At 43.4% G+C, this 27,066-nt stretch overlaps 2 protein-coding genes across 4 annotated transcripts; one reads left to right on the top strand and one right to left on the bottom strand.

Annotated features, from left to right (window-relative positions):
• Window positions 1-1,387: 1,387 nt before the first annotated feature.
• On the bottom strand, window positions 1,388-10,601 carry LOC115103320 (UAP56-interacting factor). Of its 3 annotated transcripts, none has more exons than XM_029624193.2 (10): window positions 10,467-10,601; window positions 9,832-9,921; window positions 9,171-9,308; window positions 8,374-8,546; window positions 7,904-8,130; window positions 6,497-6,566; window positions 6,315-6,379; window positions 6,066-6,140; window positions 3,333-3,471; window positions 1,388-1,935 (listed from the first exon to the last, which is right to left on the bottom strand). In XM_029624193.2, exons 2-10 carry the CDS (start codon window positions 9,902-9,904, stop codon window positions 1,837-1,839), a joined length of 1,059 nt encoding a protein of 352 aa, XP_029480053.1. In that variant the 5' UTR covers window positions 9,905-9,921; window positions 10,467-10,601; the 3' UTR covers window positions 1,388-1,836. The 3 variants fall into 3 exon arrangements, with proteins under 3 accessions (XP_029480053.1, XP_029480054.1, XP_064861994.1); XM_065005922.1 differs by lacking the exon at window positions 10,467-10,601 and adding an exon at window positions 2,720-2,843 and having other exon boundaries at window positions 1,847-1,935; window positions 9,832-10,184; XM_029624194.2 differs by lacking the exons at window positions 9,171-9,308; window positions 10,467-10,601 and having other exon boundaries at window positions 9,832-10,184.
• On the top strand, window positions 10,276-26,289 carry cpdp (CPD photolyase). Its single transcript, XM_029624192.2, has 10 exons — window positions 10,276-10,406; window positions 10,598-10,965; window positions 11,414-11,565; window positions 11,903-12,085; window positions 13,285-13,443; window positions 13,880-14,078; window positions 14,503-14,655; window positions 18,700-18,821; window positions 21,197-21,356; window positions 24,218-26,289. Exons 1-10 carry the CDS (start codon window positions 10,396-10,398, stop codon window positions 24,364-24,366), a joined length of 1,656 nt encoding a protein of 551 aa, XP_029480052.1. The 5' UTR covers window positions 10,276-10,395; the 3' UTR covers window positions 24,367-26,289.
• The last annotated feature ends 777 nt before the right edge of the window (window positions 26,290-27,066 follow it).

The raw sequence follows: 27,066 nt of genomic DNA, 5'->3' as shown, positions 1-27,066 counted from the left end.
GCTGTGTTCTTAGGCAAAATTATGAGTGAGCCCACTCCCTTAGCTGAGAATCAAACCCACACATGAATGGTCTCAGAATGCTTTACTGTTGGCATGACACAGGACTGATAGTAGCGTTCACCTTGTCTTCTCTGGACAAGCTTTTTTCCCGGATGCCCCAAACAATCGGAAAGGGGATTCATTAGAGAAAATTACTTTACCCCAGTCCTTAGCAGTCCAATCCCTGTACCTTTTGCAGAATATCAGTCTGTCCCTGATGTTTTTCCTGGAGAGAAATGGCTTCTTTGCTGCCCTTCTTGACACCAGGCCATCCTCCAAAGGTTTTCACCTCACTGTGCGTGCAGATGCACTCACACCTGCCTGCTGCCATTCCTGAGCAAGCTCTGTACTGGTGGTGCCCCGATCCTGCAGCTGAATCAACTTTAGGAGACTGTGGACTTTGCTGGACTTTCTTGGGCGCCCTGAAGCCTTCTTCACAACAATTGAACCGCTCTCCTTGAAGTTCTTGATGATCCTATAAATGGTTGATTTAGGTGCAAACTTACTGGCAGCAATATCCTTGCCTGTGAAGCCCTTTTTGTTTAAAGCAAAGATAACGGCACGTGTTTCCTTGCAAATAACCATGGTTGACAGAGGAAGAACAATGATTCCAAGCACCACCCTCCTTTTGAAGCATCCAGTCTGTTATTCAAACTCAAGCAGCATGACAGAGTGATCTTCAGCCTTGTCCTCATTAACACTCACACCTGTGTTAATGAGAGAATCACTGACATGACGCCAGCTGGTCCTTTTGTGGCAGGGCTGAAATGCAGTGGAAATGTTTTTGGGGGATTGTTAATTTGCATGGCAAAGAAGGACTTTGCAATTAATTGCAATTCATCTGATCACTTTTCATAAGATTCTGGAGTATATGCAAATTGCCATCATACAAACTGAGGCAGCAGACTTTGTGAACATTATTATTTGTGTCATTCTCAAAACTTTTGGCCACGACATCATCCCAAATGTCAAAAGTAGTGCACAATGTAGGGGGTAGGGTGCCACTTGGGCAGTGACGGTCTTATATTTTTGCCATTTCTGTTGCATGCAAGGTCAAAGAAAAAAATCAACAATTGCTACAGAAGAACAATAACATGGCTGGGAGCCTACCAATTCCCCCCTCTCTCTTTGATACCTACCAAACTTTTGCAGGCTTAGGCTACTGCGCTCCTAAAATAATAAATTGGGTAGCAAACATCAGGTGGCTATCCTAGAGCAACTGCATCCGTGCAGGTACGGACAAGATAGACCTCTTACATTTTTTCCCCTAATTAATCTATTTTCTATATTTAACACTGGATATGCGCTGCAGGCTTACCGTGATTACGCAGAAATAATTATAAAAATGTACGTTAATTAGGGGTTTATTCAACAAAATGACTTTGTAGTTACTATAAAAACATTTTAAAGTATAACATTTCCTATAGAACAGTATCACATATCTATATATGTCAAATAATTATGGTAGGATGTTTTTTATATCAAAAAGGCGGTGTCCAAATCTGGTTTGCCTAATATTTACTCGAACAGCATACAATTTAGAACGTATGCCTACTGTTTTCATAAAAATGAATGCAAGTAAGCAACAAATATCAGCATACTAGGCTCATCCTACTGAGAATGCATCATTCTCTTTCTACCCAAAGTCTGCTCCATAAGGAAAATCACTCAGGAGGATCAGCTCAGGGTCCTTTTAAAACGGTTCTATATCATCAGATAGGTGGGGATCAGTGTGTGTGTGTGTCTGTCTGGGACACAAAGGTTTTGGGGATCCCCCTTCTCCTTTGCGTCATTGTCTTAACCCACAGTGATGAATCGGCTGCCTTTGCTGGTCTGCGCAGTGGCGACGCGCTCGTCTTTCAGGATGCGGAATCGCTCATTCAAAGTCATCGCAGTCTGATGTGACAACAGTTGGGAGAGAAAGCTTGTCAGTAAAACATTCAATTCGCTTCACACAAAATCAAAATGTTTTAGTCGTGTACATGTACGTTATTGCAGGTGCAGCGAAATGCTTGGGTTTCTAGCTTCAGCAGTGCAGTAATACCTATAAATAATACTTTTGAAAAAACATTTTTTAATCATAACTAGTAATGGTCAGAGACCAGAATAAAAATATATATCAAATGTTATTTGTCACATGCGCCGAATACTTTCAGGTGTAGACCTTACAGTGAAATGCTTACTTCCAAGCCCTTATCCAACAATGCAGTTTTAAGAAAATACAAAAAAAAAAAAATGCAAATAGTCTGGGTAGCCATTTGATTAGCTGTTCAGGAGTCTTATGGCTTGGGGGTAGAAGCCGTTTAGAAGCCTCTTGGACCTAGTCTTGGCGCTCCGGTACCACTTGCCGTGTGGTAGCAGAGAGAAGTCTGACTTGTGCACATATAATACATTTGCATATAATGGTGTGTACATACAGTATAACTGGGTCCAGTTCACTAGAAACAAAATGGAGACAAACTGACTGAATCAGGGAGACACTATCTGACACTTCAATAAGTTTGTTAACATTGCACGTTTTTAAACCTTTTTGCTTCAGCGTGCACTAATGAATGACACTATTCACCAATTCACAAGGGGAAACTTAGATCTTGAACCACTTGGGAGAGTTAGACTATTTACATCAAACAACCATTCATAACATTTATACGGAGTGTACAAAACATTAGGAACACCTTACTAATATTGAGTTGCACCCCCTTTAGTCCTCAGAACAGCCTCAATTTGTCAGGGCATGGACTCAGTTGTATCAAGTTGGCTAGCTGTCCTTTGGTTGGTGGATCATTCTTGATACACATGGGAAACTGTTGATCATGGAAAAACGCAGCAATGTTGCAATTCTTGACACACTCAAACCGGTGTGCCTGGCACCTACTACCATACTGTTCAAAAGGCACTTCAATCTTCTGTCTTTCCCAGTCACCCTCTTAATGGCACACATACACAATCCATGTCTCAATTGTCTCAATGCCTAATCCTTCTTTAACCTATCTTCTTTCTCCTCTTCATCTACACTGATTGAAGTGGATTTAACAGGTGACATCAATAAGGGATCATAGCTTTCACCTGGTCAGTCTCATGGAAAGAGCAGCTGTTCCTAATGTTTTTTACATTGAGGCTCACGAGGACATGATATGAAACAACTTGGGCTGTGTTTACACAGGCAGCCTAATTCTGATATTTTACCTAATCAGATTAGCTCTTTTGCCAAAAATGTGCAAAAACATCAGAATTGGGCTGCCTTTGTAAATGTAGCCTTTGTGTACGATTGCCCAATTCTATCTTATTCTCACCGGTTTCCCCACACTGTTGATGTCAAACTGCAAGGGGACTCCTTTAGGTGGTTCCGTTTTCTTCTCCTCTTCCACCTTCACCTTGACTGGGGCAGAGCTGGTGGGGGCGGAGGGGTGCAGGGACCAAGCACAAGGAGGCCTGGGACAACAGAGAAGAAAATATGGCGAGTGGTTATGGACAGTTGCCGAAAATATATAATGGCACCCATGCACTTTTCTTAAATAATTCCCTATTTATTCTAAAACTACATTGCAGAAACAATTTTATTTTTTGTAAATGTAAGTTTAGATTTGAGAAAATAAAAGATGAATGGACAATTATTGGCACCCCGGAACTAGTACTTGGTGGCACAGGCTTTGGACAAGAACTGCAGACAAACGCTTCTTGTAGCCATTACTGAGCTTGTAACACCATTCTACTGGCAATTTGGCTAACTTTAAAGCAGCAAACTGCTCTAACTCTTCAATGTTTGAGGAGTGCCCTCCACCAACGGCAGTTGTCAGCTCTTGCCATAGGTTATGGATGTGATTCCGATTGGAACTCTTCCCTGGCCACTCCAGAACAGTCCAGCATTTCTTCTTGAACCATTCCAGGGTGCTTTTAACATTTGTTTGGGATTGTTTAACTGCTGGAAGTTCCACAACCTTCAGACAGACACAGTTTTTGGACAGTGGGTTGAACATTGCACTCTAAAACACCTTGATAATCTGCTGATTTCATGATGTCTTGCACACATTCAAGGCCCCAAGTACCAGAAGCAGCAAAGCAACCTGCTTAATTTGGTTGTTGGTAAACATAGGAAGACCTCACTACTGAAAGAGACAAGAAAGCCTGATTGAACTTCTCAAACACCCACCTAACAAGCTTTAATCCTGGAGGAAATGTTCTGTAGACCAATGAAACAAAATGATTGTACATTGGCAATACAGATCAGCACTGTGTTTACTGACAGTTTACTGAAAAAAACACCCTGCCTACAATCAAACATGGGAGGTTTGATAATGCCGTGGAGTTTCTTTGCTGCCTCTGGTATTGGGGGCCTTGAATGTGTGCAAGACATCATGAAATCAGCAGATTATCAAGGTGTTTAGAGTGCAAGGTTGTGGAACTTCCAGCTGGACAACAACCTCAAACACACATCAAAAGCACCCTGGAATGGTTCAAGAAGAAAAGCTGGACTGTCTTGGAGTGGCCAGGGAAGAATCCAGACCTGAATCACATCCAAAGCCTATGGTGAGATCTGAAAAAAGTAGTTGGAGGGCATCCCTGAAACATTAAAGAATTCTTGCAGTTTCCTGCCGAAAAGTGGGCCAAATTGCCAGTCGAAAGGTGCAGCAAGCTCATTGATTGCTATAAGAAGAGTTTGTTACACTACATGACAAAGTATGTGGGCACCTGTTTGTCAAACATCTAATTCCAAAATAATGGGTATTATTATGGTGTTGGTCCCCCCTTTGCTGCAATAACAGCCTCCATTCTTCTGGGAAGGCTTTCCACTAGATGTTGGAACATTGCTGCAGGGACTTGCTTCCATTCGGCCACTGGAACAAATGTTCCAAGCTCAAACCATGAAAAACAATCCCAGACCATTACTCCTCCTCCACCAAACTATACAGGGAGCTCCCAAGTGGTGCAGCGGTCTAAGGCACTGCGCCTCAGTGCTTGAGGCGCTAATACAGACACCCTGGTTCGATTCCAGGCTCTCACAACCGGCCGTGATTGGGAGTCCCATAGGTCTGTGCACAAATGGCCCAGCATCGTCCGGGTTTGGCCGGTGTAGGCAGTCATTGTGAATAAGAATTTGTTCTTAAATGATTTGCTTAGTTAAATAAAGATTACATTTAATTATATGCATTGGGGCAGGTAGTGTTCTCCTGGCGTCCGTCGGACTGCCAGATGTTGAAGCGTGATTCATCACACAGGAGAACGCGTTTCCACTGCTCCAGAGTCCAATGGCGGCAGCTTTACATCACTCCAGCCGTTGCTTGACATTGCGCATGCTGCTCGGCCATGGAAACCCATTTCATGAAGCTCCCGACAAACAATTATTGTGCTGACGTTGCTTCCAGAGGCAGTTTGGAACTCGGTGGGACAGACAATTTTTTACGAGCTTCAGCACTCGGCAGTCCCGTTCTGTGAGCTATTGTGGCCTACCACTTCGCGGCTGAGCCGTTGTTGCTCCTAGATGTTTCCACTTCACAAGCATTTCGCTACACCCAGAATTACAGCTGTCAATCATGATTATGTGACGAAGAAGATTTGATTTGACAACAGCACTTACAGTTGACCGGGGCAGCACTAGCAGGGCAGAAATTTGCAGAACTGACTTATTCAATTATTTTAGAAGAAGTAACGAATGATGTAAGAAAAGTCCAAGGGTGCCAATATATTTGGTCGCCACTGTATACATAGGGCCAGGAGTATTTACATTTTTTTGTCATTTAACAGATGCTCTTACCCAGAGCGACTTTCAGGAACAATTAGGGTTAAGGGCCATACTCAAGGGCACAGAGATTCTTCACCTAACCAACATGGGGATTCGGACCAGCGACCTTTCGGTTAATGGCACAAAGCTCTTAACTACCTGCCACCCTCGTACCACTTGAACGGACTAGGAAAAACTACTGGCCCTTAGTTAATATTAGGTTCTTTGGTATGGTAACTACTGGCCCTATGTATTTAGTCAGTCTCTGCTCATATAGTGGTATGTGTGGCTTCATAATGTGACTCACTCAGACTGTGTCATGGCAGTGGGGTTGTCGATGGAAACGGTCAGGATCCCACTGCTGTTTGTTGACGTGCGCCACCTGGTGGACAGACAGACACACATATGGTTAGACGACTTGTGGATAATGACGAGCAAAGGTTTGATGTGTAGTCTTCAAGAATGATGAGGGTGCACTATATTATAGAGTGGAATGCCGTCTGTCAAGAGGCGACAGTCTCACACCCATCCACACACACACACGTCAAATACTCACTGGCGGGTTCTAACTGGGGCAGGGGATATAGAGGTTAAAGTCGGCTTCGGGACCTGGGCGTGAATCTGCAGTATGGAAGAATGTACAGGTGAGACAAAGACAGGACTTTCCATGCACTGTGTCCAATACATTTTTAAAAGTCTACATACGGTCAGAGACACCTACGGGCCAATAGAGTGTACCTTGAGGCCCCTGCGGGAGAGAAACGTGGCCTGGCGGGCTTCTCTCTGGGTTTGGACAGGGGGCAAGGGCCTACAAGGAGAAGACAAAATAGATGGTTGGTCTAAGGATGGAGATGGAAATGTTCCATGATGTCCTTCGTTTGTGCAATGTCATTGGAGAGCACTTGGAACAACGCTTCAGTGATTCTCAGCGTTAAACAGAGCCAGGGCCAATTTGTTCCCTCCCACTTTGCTTTGATGTTAACCCTTCGATATTTGCAGATCTTATAGGCCTATATAGGTATAATCAAATCAAATCAAATGGATTTATATAGCCCTTCGTACATCAGCTGATATCTCAAAGTGCTGTACAGAAACCCAGCCTAAAACCCCAAACAGCAAGCAATGCAGGTGTAAAAGCACATAATCAGTGTATATGGTGCTTCCCCCACATTACTTAAAGAGGACATCTGCAGTTGCTACATCCCTTTTTAGACTTGTAAATGAATGACATGTACCCATCGATTCTTGAATATAACTTATAAAGGCCTCATGAGTTTAGTTCAACAGTCGTACCCCCATCAGAACCCAAAATATAAGCTTGTTTTACTCCAATGTTTGTAAACAAAGTAAATGTAAACAAACACCCTATAGCTTCAACACATAAAACTATACTTCTGATATTTATTTTATTTCACCTTTATTTAACCAGGTAAGCAAGTTGAGAACAAGTTCTCATTTACAATTGCGACCTGGCCAAGATAAAGCAAAGCAGTTCGACACATACAACGACACAGAGTTACACATGGAGTAAAACAAACATACAGTCAATAATACAGTAAAAAAAACAAGTCTATATACAATGTGAGCAAATTAGGTGAGAAGGGAGGTAAAGGCAAAAAAGGCCATGGTGGCAAAGTAAATAGAATATAGCAAGTAGAACACTGGAATGGTAGTTTTGCAATGGAAGAATGTGCAAAGTAGAAATAAAAATAATGGGGTGCAAAGGAGCAAAATAAATAAATAAATTAAATACAGTTGGGAAAGAGGTAGTTGTTTGGGCTAAATTATAGGTGGGCTATGTACAGGTGCAGTAATCTGTAAGATGCTCTGACAGTTGGTGCTTAAAGCTAAGCTAATGATATAATGGATGGTCAAGTCCCATAGCTGTATGCATTTTAGAATGGTTACATTTCTTCACCACAAATCCCTCAGCTGTTCACTAATAACAGTAGCAGGGAGAACACTTTGTTATTGTTTCAACGGCTGATTTGCCCTTTAATACATACAGGTCTGCAAACATTGAACGGTTATGGCCAAAGGGAAGAAGGGGTAGATAGCGGTCTGGGACCGGCTGATGGTGTGACATAGTGATATTCCATGGAGGGGAGTCATCCAGGAGTAATGCTGCAAATGTTATTTCCTCACCGTCTCCGCTGCTGAAAGGGTCTCGTCGAGTCGAGGCGTCTCTGTACGTCTGTCTGTCTGTAGGGCCTCCTTTGGCCTTGCACCTGTCTGTATTGGGCTGGTTGGATAAAAGGCCGTGATTGGTTGTTGAAGGGCCGTGATTGGTTGTTGAAGGGCCGTGATTGGTTGTTGAAGGGCCGTGATTGGTTGTTGAAGGGCCGTGATCGGTTGTTGAAGGGCTGTAACTTCTGAGAGAGAAAATGTAAATAGAGATGGTGAACAGAGGAGCACAGTCTTCTTTGGAAACTAACTCTCTCCTCTTTGATCCAAACAAGGGTCATGTTAACTAGGCATGAAACGGAGGAAAACAGTTCGAAACAGCAGGGTATTATCTTAACTTGTCCAATAAGGGATGCTCATTTTGGTTCTGATGCACGTTTTGCTACAGTGTGCCCTAATGAAAATGTCCCAGATGTATGAGCCCTTAGTACCCGGTTGATCGCAGGTCGGTTGAGCGGACTGATGCCTTTCTGTAGTGCTGCAGTCTTCCGGGCTGCCAGTCCAGTGATAACCCCTTGACCCCGGCGTCGACCAACCGGAGGGGGAATCTTTCGGCCTCTTCCAAAACCCGCTCTCGTTATCGCACCTCTTGGTACACCACCTCCTGGAAATGACACAGCTTCTTATTCATGTGGAGAATTCAATTGATGTGATGTATTTGAAGGTCTAACTAGTTCACTGGCATTTCAAATATCCCAGGCATGATTATATTAAGTTATTTAAAATGTATATATGTATATTTAACCTTTATTTAACTAGGCAAGTCAGTTAAGAACACATTTTTATTTACAATAATGTTTTAGTAACAGTGGGTTAACTGCCTTGATCAGGAGTAGAAGTCTACATACGGTCAGAGACACCTATGGGCCAATAGAGTGTACCTTGAGGCCCCTGTGGAAGAGAAACATGGCCTGGCGGGCTCTGGGATTCGACCTTTCGGTTACTGGCCCAACGCTCTAACCACTAGGCTACCTGCCACCCAAGGGGGTGTGGTATATAGCCAATGTGGCTAAGGGCTCTTACACATGACGCAAAGCGGAGTGCCTGGATACAGCCCTTAGTAATTAGAGAAGTAAAAATAAATATTTTGTCATACTCGTGGTATATGATCTGAGATACCACGACTGTCAACCAAATCAGCATTCAGGGCTCGAACCACCTAGTTTATGGTCAACAATGGAGAACTAGTTGCAGTGAAGAGCACCACAAACAAAACTACTGTACACACGTCTTTGAGTCTGTCCCCTGGCCCTCGCTCCAACTGGCTTCCCTTGGACAAAGACCTTTCCCTTCTGTAGTGGCCTGCGGTTCCCCGGGCCCGGCCTCCTTGCTTGTTGCTCTTTCTTGTTCAAACGAATTATATCATCTAGGACAGTCAGATGAACAAAACAATACGTTTACTTGTCAGTGAGCTCTTTCAGTCAATCTAACGTTATGTATGCCATGCTTATGAATTAAAGTTTGTCTGACTCTTGGAAGTCTTGGCTGAATTTGTACATTCTAGTTAACTAACTACCTAACTACATTAATCATTCTCGCGGACATTTGGATGGGCCAATAGACCTGCATAACAATTAACGTTAGCTAGCAGTTCGTTAACTGAGTAGTAGTGGCTAATTCGCTTAGTCGCATTGAATGAACGCAGCGGTTAGCAAACAAAGTTGCCCAGAGTAGTATGTAAGTCGTTTTAAATATACAGTGTAATGTATCTAAAAAAATGCATATAATTAGCTATATAACGATGCATATTATGATCCCTCATATGCGAACATTTAGCAAACTAGCTGCCGGTGGACCCACCCACATCAACGGTGTCGCGAGCGGCCTTACATTTACATTTTACATTTAAGTCATTTAGCAGACGCTCTTATCCAGAGCGACTTACTTACCTAAAGACATGTCGACTTTATCAGGTCCGCCGGAGCTGATCCCCCGTGTAGCCGAAAAACCAACGTTGCTCATACTGTGGAAATCTGTAGCTACACACAGGAAAATATTCTGGATAAAATTCACAAAAATTAGCACGCTAGCTAGCTAGCCAGCCTAGCTATCTAGTGACGTCAAATATCCCCCCGTCTAAACGGTTGTCACTAGATACAACAGCCACAAAGACAAAATGTGCTATTTGGTCTTAATTTAGGGGTATGTATAAGGTTATGAGTGTGGTTAGGTTTAAAATCAGATTTTAAGAATATCAATTTTAGACATGGGGAGCTTAAGACTTTGTGGCTGTGGTAACTAGTGACGACGGCAAAAATTAGAGACACGAATGGCATTTTGGGATTTGTAGTTGTCATAATACCCCCCCCCCACCAAAAGATCTGCTCTTACAAAACAAAAAGAACACGACACGCGTGTAGATGTGTACATATCTGCTGTTGTTTGAATACATACATATCAAGAAGCCTCAGTTTAACTCTGAAGAGGACTGCGATACACGTTTACAATAATCTATGCATCGCAGGTAAGGCATTTCTTGCCAAACATTTCAGTGCGATTGTCATTTAATTATTTCCTGGCTTACATCAAATGGTGTCTTGGTCTGCATGATAACATCCTGTTTTGCCATGGTTGCTTGCATTATTAGAAAATGTATTGAAGATGAAAAAGTGATATTTCTTTAGTAATTATCATCCAATGCTTCCCTCTATCCAGTTTGTTGCTCATTCCAGCATCCAAGCACATTTGGAAGTTTGTGACACTCGAGAGCCAAAGACACTGCTCCTTTACCAAATTAGTAGGCCCAAGCAGCATTAATAATCAAACCACCATGCCAGCAGAAAAACGCAAGGCAACATTTGTGAAAATGGACAACACCAAACGGCAGAAGCTGCAGGCTGTAAAAGATGGGAAGAGGGAGAGAGTAGAGGGCTGGCTGCAGGATGTGGTGGCAGAGCAACGGAAGGAGAAGAAGGACTTGAAATTCAACAAGCAGCGCCTCCGTTTTCTGTCCCAAACCCAGAAGATAAAGCAAGGTTCAGAGGGAGTAGTCTACTGGATGAACCGGGATCACAGGGTCCAAGGTGAGAATCTCCAGTATATCCACTACCAATATACAGTGGGCTCCCAAGTGGCGCAGTGGTCTAAGACACTGCATCTCAGTGCAAGAGGCACCACTACAGTCCCTGTTTCGATTCCAGGCTGTATCACATCCGGCTGTAATTGGGAGTCCCATAGCGGTGCACAATTGGCTCAGCGTCATCCCGGTTTAGCCGGAATAGGCCGCCATTGTAAATAAGAATGTCCAATAGAAAGTGCATTGAATGCAGCCTTTTCACACTGCTGAGCTGTGTTTTGGCCTGGTTTGCATCCACCATGCTCGAAATGACAATGGAAAAAATAAACTATTCAAGCCAGTATAGTTTGGGTTGACATTGTAGTGGGATTTTTTTTGGGTGGATTCTTTTCAGTATTTGCAGCCATATTCACCAGTAACAGAATGTTTGCTTCTCTCTTTGACTCTTTCTGTAGATAACTGGGCGTTGATCTATGCCCAGCAGCTTGCCCTCGAAGAGAAGCTGCCCCTGCATATCTGTTTCTGTTTGGTGGTATCACAAAACTCAGAGTTGGCCACCATCCGCCATTTTGGCTTCATGCTGAGGGGACTGGAGGAAGTTGCAAAGGTAGAGAAACCCTCCATTGTTGTCTGGGGTGAAAATGACTTGTGTGTTCTCTTCCCTGTTCTTTCTATCTAGGGAGTAGGTTGACTTTTATTGCCATGAGTCTTTCCCTGGAGGCAGAACTGAGTACATTTTTATTTTATTTATGTAAATGTAATTTGCCTGATGGAGTGCTAGAGGAGGACAGACTCATTTCTTACAAGTGCATTTCTTTCCACGTTTCCTCCTCCTACTCGAGTGGATGCTAGGGGGCGAAAGGAATCAAGATATTCCAATTGAGATTCTCCTCTATACCTACTTCCTTCTTGTCCCATGCACTTATTTTTCCCCCCTTTCACAGGACTGCAGTGCCCTGGATATTCAGTTCCACCTGCTCCATGGCTTCGCTGGAGAATTGCTGCCAGGGTTTGTGGCGGACTGGAGTTTTGGGGCAGTAGTGACCGACTTCTCCTCTCTAAGGACACCGCTGCAGTGGGTGGAGGAGGTCAAAAAGGGGCTTCCGTCAGATATCCCCTTCATACAAGTATGAAGATCAGTCGCTTCAGGAATACTTAGCATTTTTTGTGTGATATCCCTTTCATACAAGTGTGAAGATCAGTCCCTTCAGGATTACTTACATGCTGACCAGACCGGACATGTCGCGTGCGCGAGCATCGCGTTGCCAAGGGCTAAAATAGAAGTCATTCCTATTTCTGACGCAGATCGCGCTGCAAGACCTGCCTCTCCCATCCCCTCATTGGTTTATAGAAGCAGGTACCCACGTGCCATCTCCTCATTGGTTATACCCACGTGGGTGATTGAAAGACAAACTGTTTTGCCGGTTGTCGTGGTAATACTATGAAAGTGTAGATGGATCACCATATAAATTCAAAGATGAAAAAGCCTGGAAGGAGGAGAGATGACTAGAAACAATTCGCTTGACCATTTTATGTGTGGATTAATTGGCGGAGTAGAGGACCTTGTGCATTTCAGGTAAAATAACAACTCAATGTTTATATCCCAGGACAAATTAGCTAGCAACAGCAAGCTAGCTAAAAAGGACAAATTAACTAGCAAGCTAACTAGCTAAATTGCCATACATGTTTCATGCTTTTCGACCTGTCCCCAAATTAATGTCATTGGTTCAGAGTTGGTTTTGATATTTTAACCTGTGTGTCGTGATCGCGTTTGGTGTAATGGGAGAAATACATTTATGCACGATGGCGCACGTGCGCATCCGGTTTCGGTTCCGTGTTGCATTTATTGTGTGATATCCCCTTCATACAAGTATGCAGATCAGTCCCTTCAGGATTACTTTGCGGTTTTAAAAAAAATGTGATAGTTGCGTGTAAAAGTGCTTTATTTTGCTGCAGCAATTCTGATATTTTGCATGGCAATTTGCGAACATTTTTGTCAAATGTATCACAAAAATGCACAGACGGTGTGTTGTGGCTTGATTTAACATTATGGGGTAAAAGTCAGATGAAAGTCGCACCCAGATGCATTTATTTTTCTGGGTCAGTGTTATTGGGGGGCCGGAGCTTCTAGAGTATCATTGTGCAAAAGATTTGTGTTAGAAGGTTTGTGTCCCGTGTTGGGTAGACAGGGATGGAATTCACTCTGTTATACCAACACTGAACACCTATTGAATTCCTGTATAGCTTTCTTCCTTCAATTTCTCAGGCTATATTAACAAAGGATTTCCAGTCTGTCAACTACCACGTCTCCCCGTCACTACCGCAGGTCGATGCCCATAACGTGGTGCCCTGCTGGGTGGCATCAGACAAGCTGGAGTATTCTGCCAGGACGATCCGTAACAAGATCACCAAGCTTCTGAAGGAGTTCCTCACAGAGATGCCTTTAGTGGACAAACACCCACACACTGCTCTCCGAACCGCCAAAGTAAGAGGTTGCTTATAGAAGGTGGGCCTCGTTAAGATGAGGGATTCCTTAATGGTATTTGTATTGACACAATCCACTAAACTGGGTTGGTTAATGAGTTGGTCTCTGGGTTGGTTAAATTCTTGTCTGATCAGAAAACAACCCATAGCCCCCACCGTCTCCTTTCCACCGTATTAGCAGAATGCACAGGATAGGTGTAAGCAATAAGGTGATGACTTTGCAAAGCCTTCCAATGCAGCTTCTGTTGTATTGCTTACACCTATCAAGTCCCTCCAGACCTGCAAACACCAAAGTGGAAGTAAGTTTGATGTTGTTTTTAGAGAAGACCTAAGTTCTTCCTCATATCTTTCCCATCGTCTTTCCTCCTCTGTTGGTATAGGCCACTCCATTAAACTTTTCACAACCTTAAATAAATGAAGCTCTTCTCTCCTTCCAGCCAGTAGACTGGGCAGAGGCATTGGCCTCTCTGGAGGTGGACAGGACGGTGGAGGAGGTGGATTGGGCCAAGTCTGGCACTGCAGCAGGCATAGCCATGTTGGAATCTTTCATCGACCTGCGCCTCAAGAACTTTGCCACTCAGAGGAACAACCCCAATTCTTCTGCCGTTAGTCAGCTCTCGCCGTGGATCCGTTTCGGTCAGTTGGGGAAGCCGCTTACTGGAATTTGTGCCAATACAAACTATAGTGTTATTTCAGCCTATAATTACACACCCACTATGAGCCTGCAATACACACCTGTGTCAGCTCTCTCCTTTCTAAATGTTGAATTAAATTCAACATGCCAACTCAAAACACAGTGTTCACCTGATACCAGCCTACAAACACACTTCTTATGACCTTATACATCTAGCACCCACCCGGTGAGAAGCCCCACTCCCACCTAAAGAAACACAGGCTTTGCAGGCCTGCTCGTATCCAGTGTTATTTGTATGCTAATGTTTTTAAAACTTATTTCTGAAGCTCAAGGTGGACTCCACTGACTGTCCCTCCTTCTCTTCCTCCTGCTCTCTATCCCTCTATCCCTATCTCCATCCCTACCTCCATCCCTACCTATCTCCAGGTCACTTGTCTGCCCAGCGCGTGGTGCTGCAGGTAAAGTGCTGTGGGAAGAGTGCCGGCGAGTCCGTTTCCTCCTTCACAGAAGAACTGGTGGTGCGCAGAGAGTTGACCGATAACTTCTGTTTCTACAACCCCAGCTATGACAGTGTGAAGGGTGAGTGAGGAGGACTGAGTTCTCTTGAGTTAAGATGTGATCGGCATCCAAAATGGCACCCTATTCTCTATGTAGTGCACTACATTTGACCAGAGCCCCAAGCAAATACCTGATTAGAATTGCGCTGCGATGGATACAGGCTACAGGCCTGTTCTACAGGCTCATAACCAGTTCTGCTGTTTTGTTTTTTTGTGCTGATCATAGTTTACTATTCCCGAAAAGAGCTTCTGGACATCAGAACAGCAATCGCTAACCTTGATTTGGATTCAGATTTCTACTTCAACGAATCTGTGGAACAGGGCATACTGGCCGCCCTGGATCAGGCCCTAATCCCAGGGACTCGGAAAAGAAACAAATCTGTGGAACAGGGCATACTGGTCACCCTGGATCAGGCCCTAATCCCAGGGACTCGGAAAAGAAACAAATCTGTGGAACAGGGCATATTGGTCGCCCTGGATCAGGCCCTAATCCCAGGGACTCGGAAAAGAAACAAATCTGTGGAACAGGGCATACTGCTCGCCCTGGATCAGGCCCTAATCCCAGGGACTCGGAAAAGAAACAAATCTGTGGAACAGGGCATATTGGTCGCACTGGATCAGGCCCTAATCCCAGGGACTCGGAAAAGAAACAAATCTGTGGAACAGGGCATACTGCTCGCCTTGGATCAGGCCCTAATCCCAGGGACTCGGAAAAGAAACAAATCTGTGGAACAGGGCATATTGGTCGCCCTGGATCAGGCCCTAATCCCAGGGACTCGGAAAATAAACTAATCTGTGGAACAGGGCATACTGCTCGCCCTGGATCAGGCCCTAATCCCAGGGACTCGGAAAAGAGACGGCATAAGGGAGGCCGACATGCGAGCATCCTGACGAATAAATAGTCCGCCTTTACCCTCTGTTCTATTGGAGAATCACCGGAGAACAAACTGGATGGCTCCGTTCGAGACTATCCTATCAACGGGACCAGAAGAACTGTAATATCCTATGTTTCTCAGTGTCCGTCATGGTTGAACAAGGACATGGATAATATGTCTAGCTGGTTTTTCTATGCATCTGCAGGATCAAAGGGAAGCCCCAGGTAAGCTGAAGTGAGGGGTGCGTTTCTCTTTGTTAACAACAGCTGGTGCCTGAGGTAGAATACCTCACGATAAGCTGTAGACCATACTATTTACGAAGAGAGACTTAATCTAAACTCGGCAAAAAAGAAACGTCCTCTCGCTGTCAACTGCGTTTATTTTCAGCAAACTTAACGTGTAAATATTTGTATGAACATAAGATTCAACAGCTGAGACATAAACTGAACAAGTTCCACTGACATGTGACTAACAGAAATTGAATAATGTGTCCCTGAACAAAGGAGGGGTCAAAATCAAAAGTAACAGTCAGTATCTGGTGTTGCCACCAGCTGCATTAAGTACTACAGGGCGTCTCCTCCTCATGGACTGCACCAGATTTGCCAGTTCTTGATGTGAGATGTTACCCCACTCTTCCAACAAAGGCACCTGCAAGTTCCCTGACATTTCTGGGGGGAATAGCCCTCACCCTCCGATCCAACAGGTCCCAGATGTGCTCAATGGGATTGAGATCCGGGCTCTTCGCTGGCCATGGCAGGAAATCACGGCTTCGTAAACAAGTGCATTGATGACGTCGTCCCCACAGTGACTGTACGTACATATCCCAACCAGAAGCCATGGACTACAGGCAACATTCGGGCTGAGCTAAAGGCCACAACTGCTGCTATTTTCCCCCCTTTTTTTCAGCTTCACCTGGAATGCTTCCAAATAAATCCCAGACAGTGTCACCAGCAAAGCACCATCACACCACCTCTTCCATGCTTCACGGTGGGAACAACACATGCGGAGATCATCCGTTCACCTACTCTGTGTCTCACAACGACACGGCGGTTGGAACCAAAAATCTCAAATTTGGACTTGTCAAACCAAAGGACAGATTTCCACCGGTCTAATGTCCACTGCTTGTGTTTTTTAGCCCAAGTGAGTCTCTTCATTTTCTTATTGGTGTCCTTTTAGTAGTGGTTTCTTTGCAGCAATTTGCCCATTAAGGCCTGATTCACACAGTCTCCTCAGAACAGTTGATGTTGAGTGTCTTACTTGAACTTAGTCTCTTACAGTGTCTTACAGTCAACGCAAAAGAAAAATAGAAAAATCTATGTACAGTGTGTGCAAATGTAGGGAGGTAGACAATAAATAGGCTCTAGAGGCAAAAATAATTACAATTTAGCATTAATACTGGCGTGATAGATGTGCAGATGATGATGTGCAAGTAGAGCTACTGAGGAGTAAAGGAGCAAGAGCGTAAGTAATAATATGGGGATGAGGTAGTCGGGTGGGCTATTTACAGATGGGCTGTGTACAGCTGCAGCAATCGGTAAGCTGCTCTGACAGCTGATGCTTAAAGTTAGGGAGCTATAAGACTCCAGCTTCAGAGATGTTTGCAATTCGTTCCAGTCATTGGCAGGAGATAACTGGAAGGAAAGGCAGCCAAAGGAGGTGTTGGCTTTGGAGATGACCAGTGCAATATACCTGCTGGAGCGCATGCTACGGGTTGGTGTTGCTATGCTGACCCAGTGAGCTGAGATAAGGCGGGGCTTTACCTAGCAAAGACTTATAGCTGTCCTGGAGCCAGTGGGTTTGGCAACGAATATGTAGTGAAGGCCAGCCAACGAGAGCATAGAGGTCGCAGTGGGGGGTAGTACATGGGGCTTTGGTGATAAAACGGATTGCACTGTGATAGACTGCATCCAATTTGCTGATTAGAGTGTTGGAGGCAATTTTGTAAATGACATTGCCAAAGTCAAGGATCGGTAGGATGGTCAGTTTTACGAGGGTATGTTTGGCAGCATGAGTGAAGGATGCTTTGTTGCGAAATAGAAAGCCAATTCTAGATTTAACTTTGGATTGGAGATGTTTTATGTGAGTCTGGAGGGAGAGTTTACAGTCTAACCAGACACCTAGGTATTTGTAGTTGTCCACATATTCTAAGTCAGAACCGTCCAGAGTCGTGATGCTAGTCGGGCGGGAGGGTGCGGGCAACAATCGGTTGAAGAGCAGTTTTACTAGCATTTAAAAGCAGTTGGAGGCCACTGAAGGAGAGTTGTATGGCGTTGAAGCTCTTTTGGAGGTTTGTCCAAAGAAGGGCCAGATGTGTACAGAATGGTGTCGTCTGCGTAGAGGTGGATCAGAGAATCACCAGCAGCAAGTGCGACACATCATTGATATATACAGAGAAAATAGTTGGCCTGAGAATTGAACCCTTTGGCACCCCCATCGAGATTGCCAGAAATTAACTTGGTCTTTTACCAAATAGGGCTATCTTCTGTATACCACCCCTACAATGTCACAACACCAGTGATTGGCTCAAACGCATTAAGAAGGTTAAGAAATTCCACAAATTAACGTTTAACAATGCACACCTGTTAATTGAAATGCATTCCAGGTGACTACCCCATTAAGCTGGTTGAGAGAATGCCAAGAGTGTGGAAAACTGTCAAGGCAAACGGTTGTTACTTTTTAGAATCTCAAATATAAAATATGTTTTGATTTGTTTAACACTTCTTTGGTTCCTTCATGATTCCATATGTGTTATTTCATAGTTTTGATGTCCTCACTATTATTCCAGAGTATAGTAAATAGTAAAAATAAAGAAAAACCCTGCAATGAGCAGGTGTGTCCAAACTTTTGACTGGTACTGTCTATGTTCATATCTACGTCAATTACCTTGTTACCTGCACATCGACTCGGCACTGGTACCCTGTGTATAAAGCTAAGTTATCGTTACTCATTAAGTTTTTATTATTACGTGTTATTACTTTCTCTATTTTCTTTCTCTCTGTTTTGTTGGGAAGGGCCCGTAAGCATTTCAAATAGCGTTTCAAATAACATTTTATTAGTATCTATATGGTAGATTATGTGCAGGGTTTTAGACATTGCAACAATTTAAAGACCTTTGTGACATTTTAAAGGGGAAGGGATGTTTCCGTTCTGTTTTGCGAAGTTAACATTAATGATCCTTGTATTTGATCTAGGTGCAAATGACTGGGCCCAGAAAACGTTGAAAGATCACGCCAAAGACCCCAGGCCATACGTCTATACCCGCGAGCAGCTGGAGAAAGCCCAGACCCACGACAAGCTCTGGAACGCAGCCCAGGTATCGTTTACAGTGCTGACCGCCCATAGACTATCAACATGCAAACCATCCAATTCAGCAAGTCTCAGAATAACAACAAGACTTGTATTTATTTATTAACATAAATCATGTAAGAAAATCTGCAGTTTACACGTTTATCCAAAGCAACTTATAATATGCATGAAAACAACTCCAATCACTTTGACACATATGAATGCACTCACTACTGTAAATTGCGAAGGATTAAAGAGAATTTTTGACTTCCATCTGGTGTCGTTAACTACTAACCGTTTGCTGGTTAGCAATGCCCAGAAAAACTACACCGGGAAGTCAAAAAGTGGCTGACCCCATTTACGATTGTTTTGTCGATAAGCTTTTGGTCGACCGAGATTGCTACTGCTTCGACTGAAAAAATCAGTGTACAAGACACCTGTCTGAGTGGACTAATCCATTGTGGAGGCCGTGGGGATGGCAAAGTCCATCACGCTAAGACGTGCACTACTGAAATTGTATATGGTTATATTACATAAGAACAATGGCGCTACACTAATAAAAATATTATTTTTTAACAAATGCACTTCAGCGTTGGATAGCGGTCCCTGGCCGCGTTTCTGAAACAAACACGCTGTTAAATTGACACCTTTTCCTAGACCATGTTGCTATGTGTATAATAGCAAAGTTACCCAGGTTATTGGTGTTGAGAACAATGTGGCGGAGGCTGCAGTGAAGTTGAGGAGAAAACAGCCCTTGCCTTAATTGTCTAAGAAAAGTGAGGAGAGAGAGAACCCCAACTTTAATTAGCTCTATAATCAAAAGCCTAACTGTTAAATGTGCCTGGCTTTATAAATCATCCATATACACATGGCCAAAAGTATGTGGACACCTGCTCTACACACACCAAAGGTTTTTAGAAATGTTTGCAAATGTAAAAATAAACAAAAACATTTATTTACATCCATTGATCATTCTTGATGTTTTTACAACTTGATTGTAGTCCACCTGTGGTGAATTCAATTGATTTGGACATGATTTGGAAAGGCACACACCTGTCTATATAAGATTCCACAGTTGACAGTGCATGTCAGAGCAAAAACAAAGCCATGAGGTCGAAGAAAGTGTCCGTAGAGCTCCGAAACAGGATTGTATTGAAGCATAAATCTGGGGAAGGGTACCAAAACATTTCTGCAGTATTGAAGGTCCCCAAGAACACAGTGGCCTCCATCATTCTTAAATGTAAGTAGTTTGGAACCACCAAGACTCTTCATAGAGCTGGCCGCCTGGCCAAACTGAGCAATCGGGGGAGAAGAGCCTTGGTCAGGAAGTTAACCAAGATACCGATGGTCACTCTGACAGAGCTCCAGAGTTCCTCTGTGGAGATGGTTGTCCTTCTGGAAGGTTCTCCCATCTCTCCACCACTCCACCAATCAGGCCTTTTATGGTAGAGTGGCCAGACAAAAGCCACTCCTCAGTAAAAGGCACATGACAGCCCGCTTGGAGTTTGCCAAAAGGCACCTAAAGGACTCTGACCATGAGAAATAAGATTCTCTGGTCTGATGAAACCAAGATTGAACTCTTTGTCCTGAATGCCAAGCCTGGCACCATCCCTACGGTGATGGCAGCATCATGCTGTGAGGATGTGTATCAGCGGCAGGGACTGGGAGACTGGTCAGGATTGAGGGAAAGATGAACGGCGCAAAGTTCAGAGAGATCCTTGATTAAAAACCTGCTCAGGACCTCAGACTGGGGTGACGGGTCACCTTCCATCAGCCAAGACAACACAGGAGTGGCTTTGGGACAAATCTCAATGTCCTTGAGTAGCACAGCCAGAGCCCGGACTTGAACCCGATCGAACATCTCTAGAGAGACCTGAAAATAGCTGTGCAGCTACGCTCCCCATCCAACCTAACAGAGCTTGAGAGGATATGCAGAGAAGAATGTGAGAAACTCTCCAAATACAGGTGTGCTTGTAGCGTCATACCCAGTAAGACTTGAGGCTGTAATCGCTGCTAAAGGTGCTTCAACAAAGGACCGAGTAAAGGGGTCTGAGTACTTATGTAAATGTAATATTTCAGTTTTTTAAATGTTTTGAATAAATTTGATAAGATTTCGAAAAACTTGTTTTTGCTTGGTTGTTATGAGCTATTGTATGTAGATTGATGGGGGAAAAAACAATTTAATCCATTTTAGAATAAGTCAACGTAACAAAATGTGGAAAGTCGAGGTATGAATACTTTGCGAATTCACTGTATATGAAAAAATACACGTTTTTTAAATTTAGACTAATCGATTGGTTGAAAGAACGACGACTCGGTCAACCAATATTTTTTTTGTTGTTGACCGGGACAGCCCTATATCACTGTAAATAAGTTCTCCATCTTCTATCCTTCCTCCTGTAGTACCAGATGGTGATTGAGGGTAAGATGCATGGCTTCCTAAGGATGTACTGGGCCAAGAAGATCCTGGAGTGGACCTCTTCACCAGAGGGAGCGCTCTCCATCGCCATCTACCTCAACGACCGATACGAGTTGGATGGGCAGGACCCCAACGGATTCGTAGGTAAGTGACTCACTGGTGGTTGGTTCAATTCTTACCCAGAGCACCTATTATTTTGGTTCCATTTCTGCACCTAGCCCCTTCCTACACCCCTTCAATGTTCCTAGATCTGATAGAATTGCCTAGTTAAATAAGGTGAATGGGCAATACAAAAGATTAAGAACCTTTGAACTAGGTATGGTAATAGGTTCCAGGCGCACCAGTTTGTGTCGAGAAATGCAGTGCTGCTGGGTTTTCACACTCAATAGTTTCACGTGTGTCACGAATGGTCCACCACACCAAGGACATCCTGCCAACTTGACACAACTGTGGGAAGCATTGAAGTCAATTTGAACCAGCATCCCTATAGAATACTTTAGACACCTTGTAGAGTCCAGGGATCTCCGGCCTAAAGAGGAGAGATGGAGGGTGATCTCCGGCCTAAAGAGGAGAGATGGAGGGGGATCTCCGGCCTAAAGAGGAGAGATGGAGGGGGATCTCCGGCCTAAAGAGGAGAGATGGAGGGGGATCTCCGGCCTAAAGAGGAGGGGGATCTCCGGCCTAAAGAGGAGAGATGGAGGGGGATCTCCGGCCTAAAGAGGAGAGATGGAGGGGGATCTCCGGCCTAAAGAGGAGGGGATCTCCGGCCTAAAGAGGAGAGATGGAGGGGGATCTCCGGCCTAAAGAGGAGAGATGGAGGGGGATCTCCGGCCTAAAGAGGAGAGATGGAGGGGGATCTCCGGCCTAAAGAGGAGGGGGATCTCCGGCCTAAAGAGGAGAGATGGAGGGGGATCTCCGGCCTAAAGAGGAGAGATGGAGGGGGATCTCCGGCCTAAAGAGGAGGGGGATCTCCGGCCTAAAGAGGAGAGATGGAGGGGGATCTCCGGCCTAAAGAGGAGAGATGGAGGGGGATCTCCGGCCTAAAGAGGAGAGATGGAGGGGGATCTCCGGCCTAAAGAGGAGGGGGATCTCCGGCCTAAAGAGGAGAGATGGAGGGGGATCTCCGTCAACTCGAGCAATAAATCAAAAGTAAAATAAACGGGTGTTAAAGATGGCTAACGGCTAAGTGGCATTTAAAAAAATATCGCAGATTTGCGATGATGGATATTGCGCATGTCTAGATCGCAATTTTGATTAATTGTGCAGCTCTACCGTTTGGGTATGTTCTTTTGATTTTGGTACCTTAATGGGGAGGCTGCATCTGAACCTAGTAGACTCCACCTGCGCTTTCTGGTTAAGACAGGTTTTGCCTGATTTAAGGGGTTATTATAAAAAAAAATGTATTTTGAATGCTGACATTTGGGAAGCAAACCTTTTTCTAAATATATTAACTATATTAACTAACTGTCATCACCAGCGCTGTGTAAATTAAATCACAGCGCTGGCACCTTGTCGTGTCTTTACTATCATTAAATTGAAGACTTGGTTTTTATCAAAGATTCTCTGTAATTAGTATTATGCGATCAAACTGATTAATCATGTAACTGTAATTAACTAGGAAGTCGAGGCACCAAGGAAAATATTCAGATTACAAAGTTATAATTTCCCAATATAACCTTTCAAATATTTTATATCTGGTCAATTAGTCTTTGAATTAATGAATTATTTACTTTACCTCACATTAGTCTCATTCCAAACGTCGTAAATTGTTGGTTATCTGCACGAACCCAGTCTGCACCATGAGTCATCCATACATCAATTGTCTTAAATCATTTATTTATTAAGTCATTCACAGAAATGCATAAACACAGTAAATATGGTTACAAGAAATGATAGGAGAATGTGCCCTAGTGGGCTAAACCGGCATCGCGGCTTGTTAGACAAAAGGGAAGTGGGGGTCGACTAAGATGAGACACTACAAAGTTGATAATTATAACAATTGAAATACTAATACTTTGCACATGAACGCTCACTCATTCTGGAACAATTGCAATCAATATATATTTACACTCAGTGTGTCGTCAGGATTTTTGTTGAAAAGTTAGTTTCTGTTGGAGAGTTTTCGTTCTCTCTCTCTCTCTCTCTCTCTCTGTTGTGGTTAAAGTTGAATGTTCAGAGTGATATAATGAATGTTTCGGCGGTTGTCGTTCTTCGCGTCCAATGATACCGAATTCCTAGCTGCAGACTAGTAATTAATATCGAAGACTTGTTCTTATTCTGTCGGTATCGATAGTCTAAGAGTTTAACCACGTGGTATGGTTAAAAGATTCAGCAATGGTCTGCAACCTTTGTTTTGAGAGAAACATGATTGAGAGAAACTTGAGGAATTCTCAAGATTGGGGTTTTATTTGGAATTGCAGAAAAGGGGCTGTCCCAGGATGCCTGACCCTAACTGTGTTCATGGGCGGTCCTCTGATTTAGTTCAACTCAAAAGGGAATTTGGAGTTTCCTTCATTAAACAGTCCAAAATCACATTACACAATTTTACAAACAGTATCATCCTCACTCATTCATCTTATACAACAATTAAACCTCATATCTTAGGCTATTATATAAACAGCGTTATGGTAATGTGGCTGCACCGTCTCCCATGAGCTTCCCCAAGTTGTAACAAACGGACCAGTTCGTAGCTGGATTCTTCACCGATCTTTTATACCTTCTTTTATATGTTGTTTGGACCTCAAGTTCTGTGAGGTGTTCCTTTGTTCTCTATGGAACTTCACTCTATCTCTATACTGTAATTTACGACCTCTCTCTGACCACAGCAGCCTAGTTGAAGGGGGGAGGCAGGGAGAGGGGGATGGGGCTTGCTGTACCCAAAGAGGGCAATGTCATGACAACCTCTACCTGCTTGTCTCGTGCTGAATCTTTGTTCTTACGACTGCTACCATGTCTGTTTTACACTGCAACGTTCTTTTCCCCCAACCCTCTCTATCTCTCTGTAGGTTGTATGTGGTCCATATGTGGGGTCCATGACCAGGGCTGGGCCGAGAGACCCATCTTCGGAAAGATACGGTACATGAACTACAAAGGCTGCACCCGCAAGTTTGACGTGGCACAGTTTGAGAGGAAGTACTGCCCCAAAGACCTGTAATGAGGATAAGTTGAGGCAAGTTGGGGGAAGAGTGTATAGAGCCTGGGAGCCTTTATATCCCATACCTGGGTCATATTCGTAAGGGCAAAAACGTATCAAAATGTTGTTCAATGCAAAAAGGAAAATAATCCTTTATTATTACATATTGAGGTGGTCCCTCCGTTTCTTTCTGTTTTGGTGCCTAGTGAATACTACCTTGTTCTCGAACCTACTCCAGCCTTTAAGATGGGGTCAAGTTCGGCACAGCACATGTATCTTTATCTGTGTTCTTATTGTTCAGGGCCCGTATCCACAAAGCATCTCAGGAAAGGTCCTAGGAATCCTGTACACTTGTTTTAAGACTACAACAAAAAACTACTCTTAATTATTGCCTAATATGTTGGCATAACTTCTTCTTTTCTTTTTTACAAAGATATTTTTTATTTGAAAGGCATTGCACTGAATCATACAATATGATGGTTGTTAAAAGCGGAATTTTCATTCTATTACTGTTATATCAACACACTCATCTCTCCCCTTCAACAACTCTGAATCTCTTTTAGCACAGTAGGCATCAAGTCACTTGCCGATAATGTTGCCTAAAACATTTTGAAAGGTCTATCATTAACCACCAAAAGCACACCCCCTAGATGCTGTCAATTGCCAAACTTATAGGCATGCCCAATTTAGGAATATTGCACTCCAAAGGGACAACTTGATATACATGTAGGTTAATGAAATAGTCAAAAAGAAAAATGTGATCATTTATTAGCCTAGTGGTTATAAGTATTTAGGCATATCATAATGTGAATTAGGCCTCGTGTAAAATCATTGTCAAAAGCGCAAGAAATACCTACTGTTGCATGAAGGTCTAGATTATTTATGGGTTGATCGTATAGAAATATCAAACTATTCTTTCAACTCCAGATCATTGCTTGTCTATGGCGCAGGAACCACTGCCCTTTACTGTTTTCAAGACACCTGCTGGTAACTCTTAACTGGTTAGGACAGCTCATGAGGTCTCCTAAATATCTGCCGACTAGGTGGGACTCTTGTGCCTAAAGAGGCTTCACGCATAGCTTTTATTTTTACCCATGAGAGAAGGAGAAAAATGTCTCCGTTCTCAGCACCTGCGACCAATGTTCTACTCTGAGACGCTTTGTTGATACGGCCCAGGTAGTACCTCCCCGTTTCACTCTGTTTCAAAACGTTTTCCCCCTACTGAGCACAGCTGGGGGTTTTCAGCTACAGCATGCTGCTATTTCAGGTTTATATATAACTACATGGACTGCAGAAACAATGTATACACACAACTGTAAGTCGCTTTAGTTAAAATAATCTGTTAAATGGAACATACTGTAGCTATATCAATGTGTGTTTGGTTGGGAAGCAGATCAAACATGTCAAATAGGATGTCAAACACTCTTCTGAGGTCAAAGGTAATTATACTCCATTTAATTTGTATCTGGTGTCTAAGCGACTATGCAAATTATGCTAGTGTATGTACATGTTTTGCGTGATTGATTTTCTTTGGCTTGTCAAGAACATCACTGATGTTTTATTTCACGTGTATTTCCTAGTGTTATTTTGGTAACACTTTCCTTGACACCCAGCGTGGTAACACTTTCCTTGACACCCAGCGTGGTAACACTTTCCTTGACACCCAGCGTGGTAACACTTTCCTTGACACCCAGCGTGGTAACACTTTCCTTGACACCCAGCGTGGTAACACTTTCCTTGACACCCAGCGTGGTAACACTTTCCTTGACAGCCAGCGTGGTAACACAATACATGTCACAACACGTGTAAATATATTGGTCATGACGGTGTTATGGCGCTTGGTGTCAAGTAAAGTGTTACCATTATTGTTTTGTGTCACAGTTGTCTTACGAAGAGATTAGCATTGTGCGTTGTATTTTTGAATAAAGTTGTCATTTGTTTTTAGTATAGTGTTCTGTGTCCAATAAATGTATTATTCTATAATGTTAACCCAACATCCAACTCTTTATATAACATTTGTAAAACTTCAAAACCTGATGAATTCACAGCTGAAAGATTTTCTCTACAATAATTGTCATATCCCAAAGCCAGTCTGATTTCAGAGCTAAACATAGTATAATCAGCTGTAACCAAGGTGATCAGTGAGCTTCAGGATGCACAAAAAAGAGCATTGCGTATCACTTTTTATTGACTACCTGAAAGTTTTCGACGTTGTTGACCATGCCCTGCTGTTGCATAGACAACAGAAAATAAGTTTAAAGATAGTCAGTCAGCGATGCACAAAGTAATCAGCAATATTGGGTCGATTTCCACAACTTAGAGCGTTGCCAGACTGAACTTCTCCTCTGTTTCCGGTCCTGCAGCCATCCTGTAGCTATTGAAGCGAACCCACATGTGCAGATACATTCAAGGATTATTACAAAGTATGCGCTCATCTGTAACATCTGTGGTGCTGCTTGTGGCAACGTCATATCGCTGAGTAAAACAAAGATCTATATAAGGACAAGATGCAGGACTCGATGGTCTAACAATACTAATGTCTGCAAACCGGGTGGAGGTGGGAGCATGTGAACAATGGGCACAACTCTGTTTTATTTTTTTTTATTATTATTTTTTTTTAACCTTTATTTAACTAGGCAAGTCAGTTAAGAAGAACAACAATTCTTATTTTCAATGATGAACTGCCTATTCAGGGGCAGAATGACAGATTTGTACCTTGTC

The sequence above is a fragment of the Oncorhynchus nerka genome, linkage group LG20 (assembly GCF_034236695.1).
Source record: "Oncorhynchus nerka isolate Pitt River linkage group LG20, Oner_Uvic_2.0, whole genome shotgun sequence".
Classification (NCBI taxonomy): Eukaryota; Metazoa; Chordata; class Actinopteri; order Salmoniformes; family Salmonidae; genus Oncorhynchus; species Oncorhynchus nerka.
The sequence above is the reverse complement of the archived record's forward strand: the minus strand, read 5'-3'. Positions and strand labels throughout refer to the sequence as shown.

What these genes read in the sequence shown, in the direction of transcription:
- cpdp (XM_029624192.2), top strand. An exon ending in CCGGGATCACAGGGTCCAAG is followed by an intron (nt 10,966 to 11,413) that starts GTGAGAATCTCC and finishes CTCTTTCTGTAG; the next exon opens with ATAACTGGGCGTTGATCTAT. An exon ending in GACTGGAGGAAGTTGCAAAG is followed by an intron (nt 11,566 to 11,902) that starts GTAGAGAAACCC and finishes CCCCTTTCACAG; the next exon opens with GACTGCAGTGCCCTGGATAT.
- LOC115103320 (XM_029624193.2), bottom strand. Translation starts at nt 9,904, where the DNA reads ATGAGCAACGTTGGTTTTTCGGCTACACGGGGGATCAGCTCCGGCGGA. An exon ending in CAGGGGACAGACTCAAAGAC is followed by an intron (nt 8,547 to 9,170) that starts GTGTGTACAGTA and finishes TGTCATTTCCAG; the next exon opens with GAGGTGGTGTACCAAGAGGT. An exon ending in ACCGACCTGCGATCAACCGG is followed by an intron (nt 8,131 to 8,373) that starts GTACTAAGGGCT and finishes TTTCTCTCTCAG; the next exon opens with AAGTTACAGCCCTTCAACAA.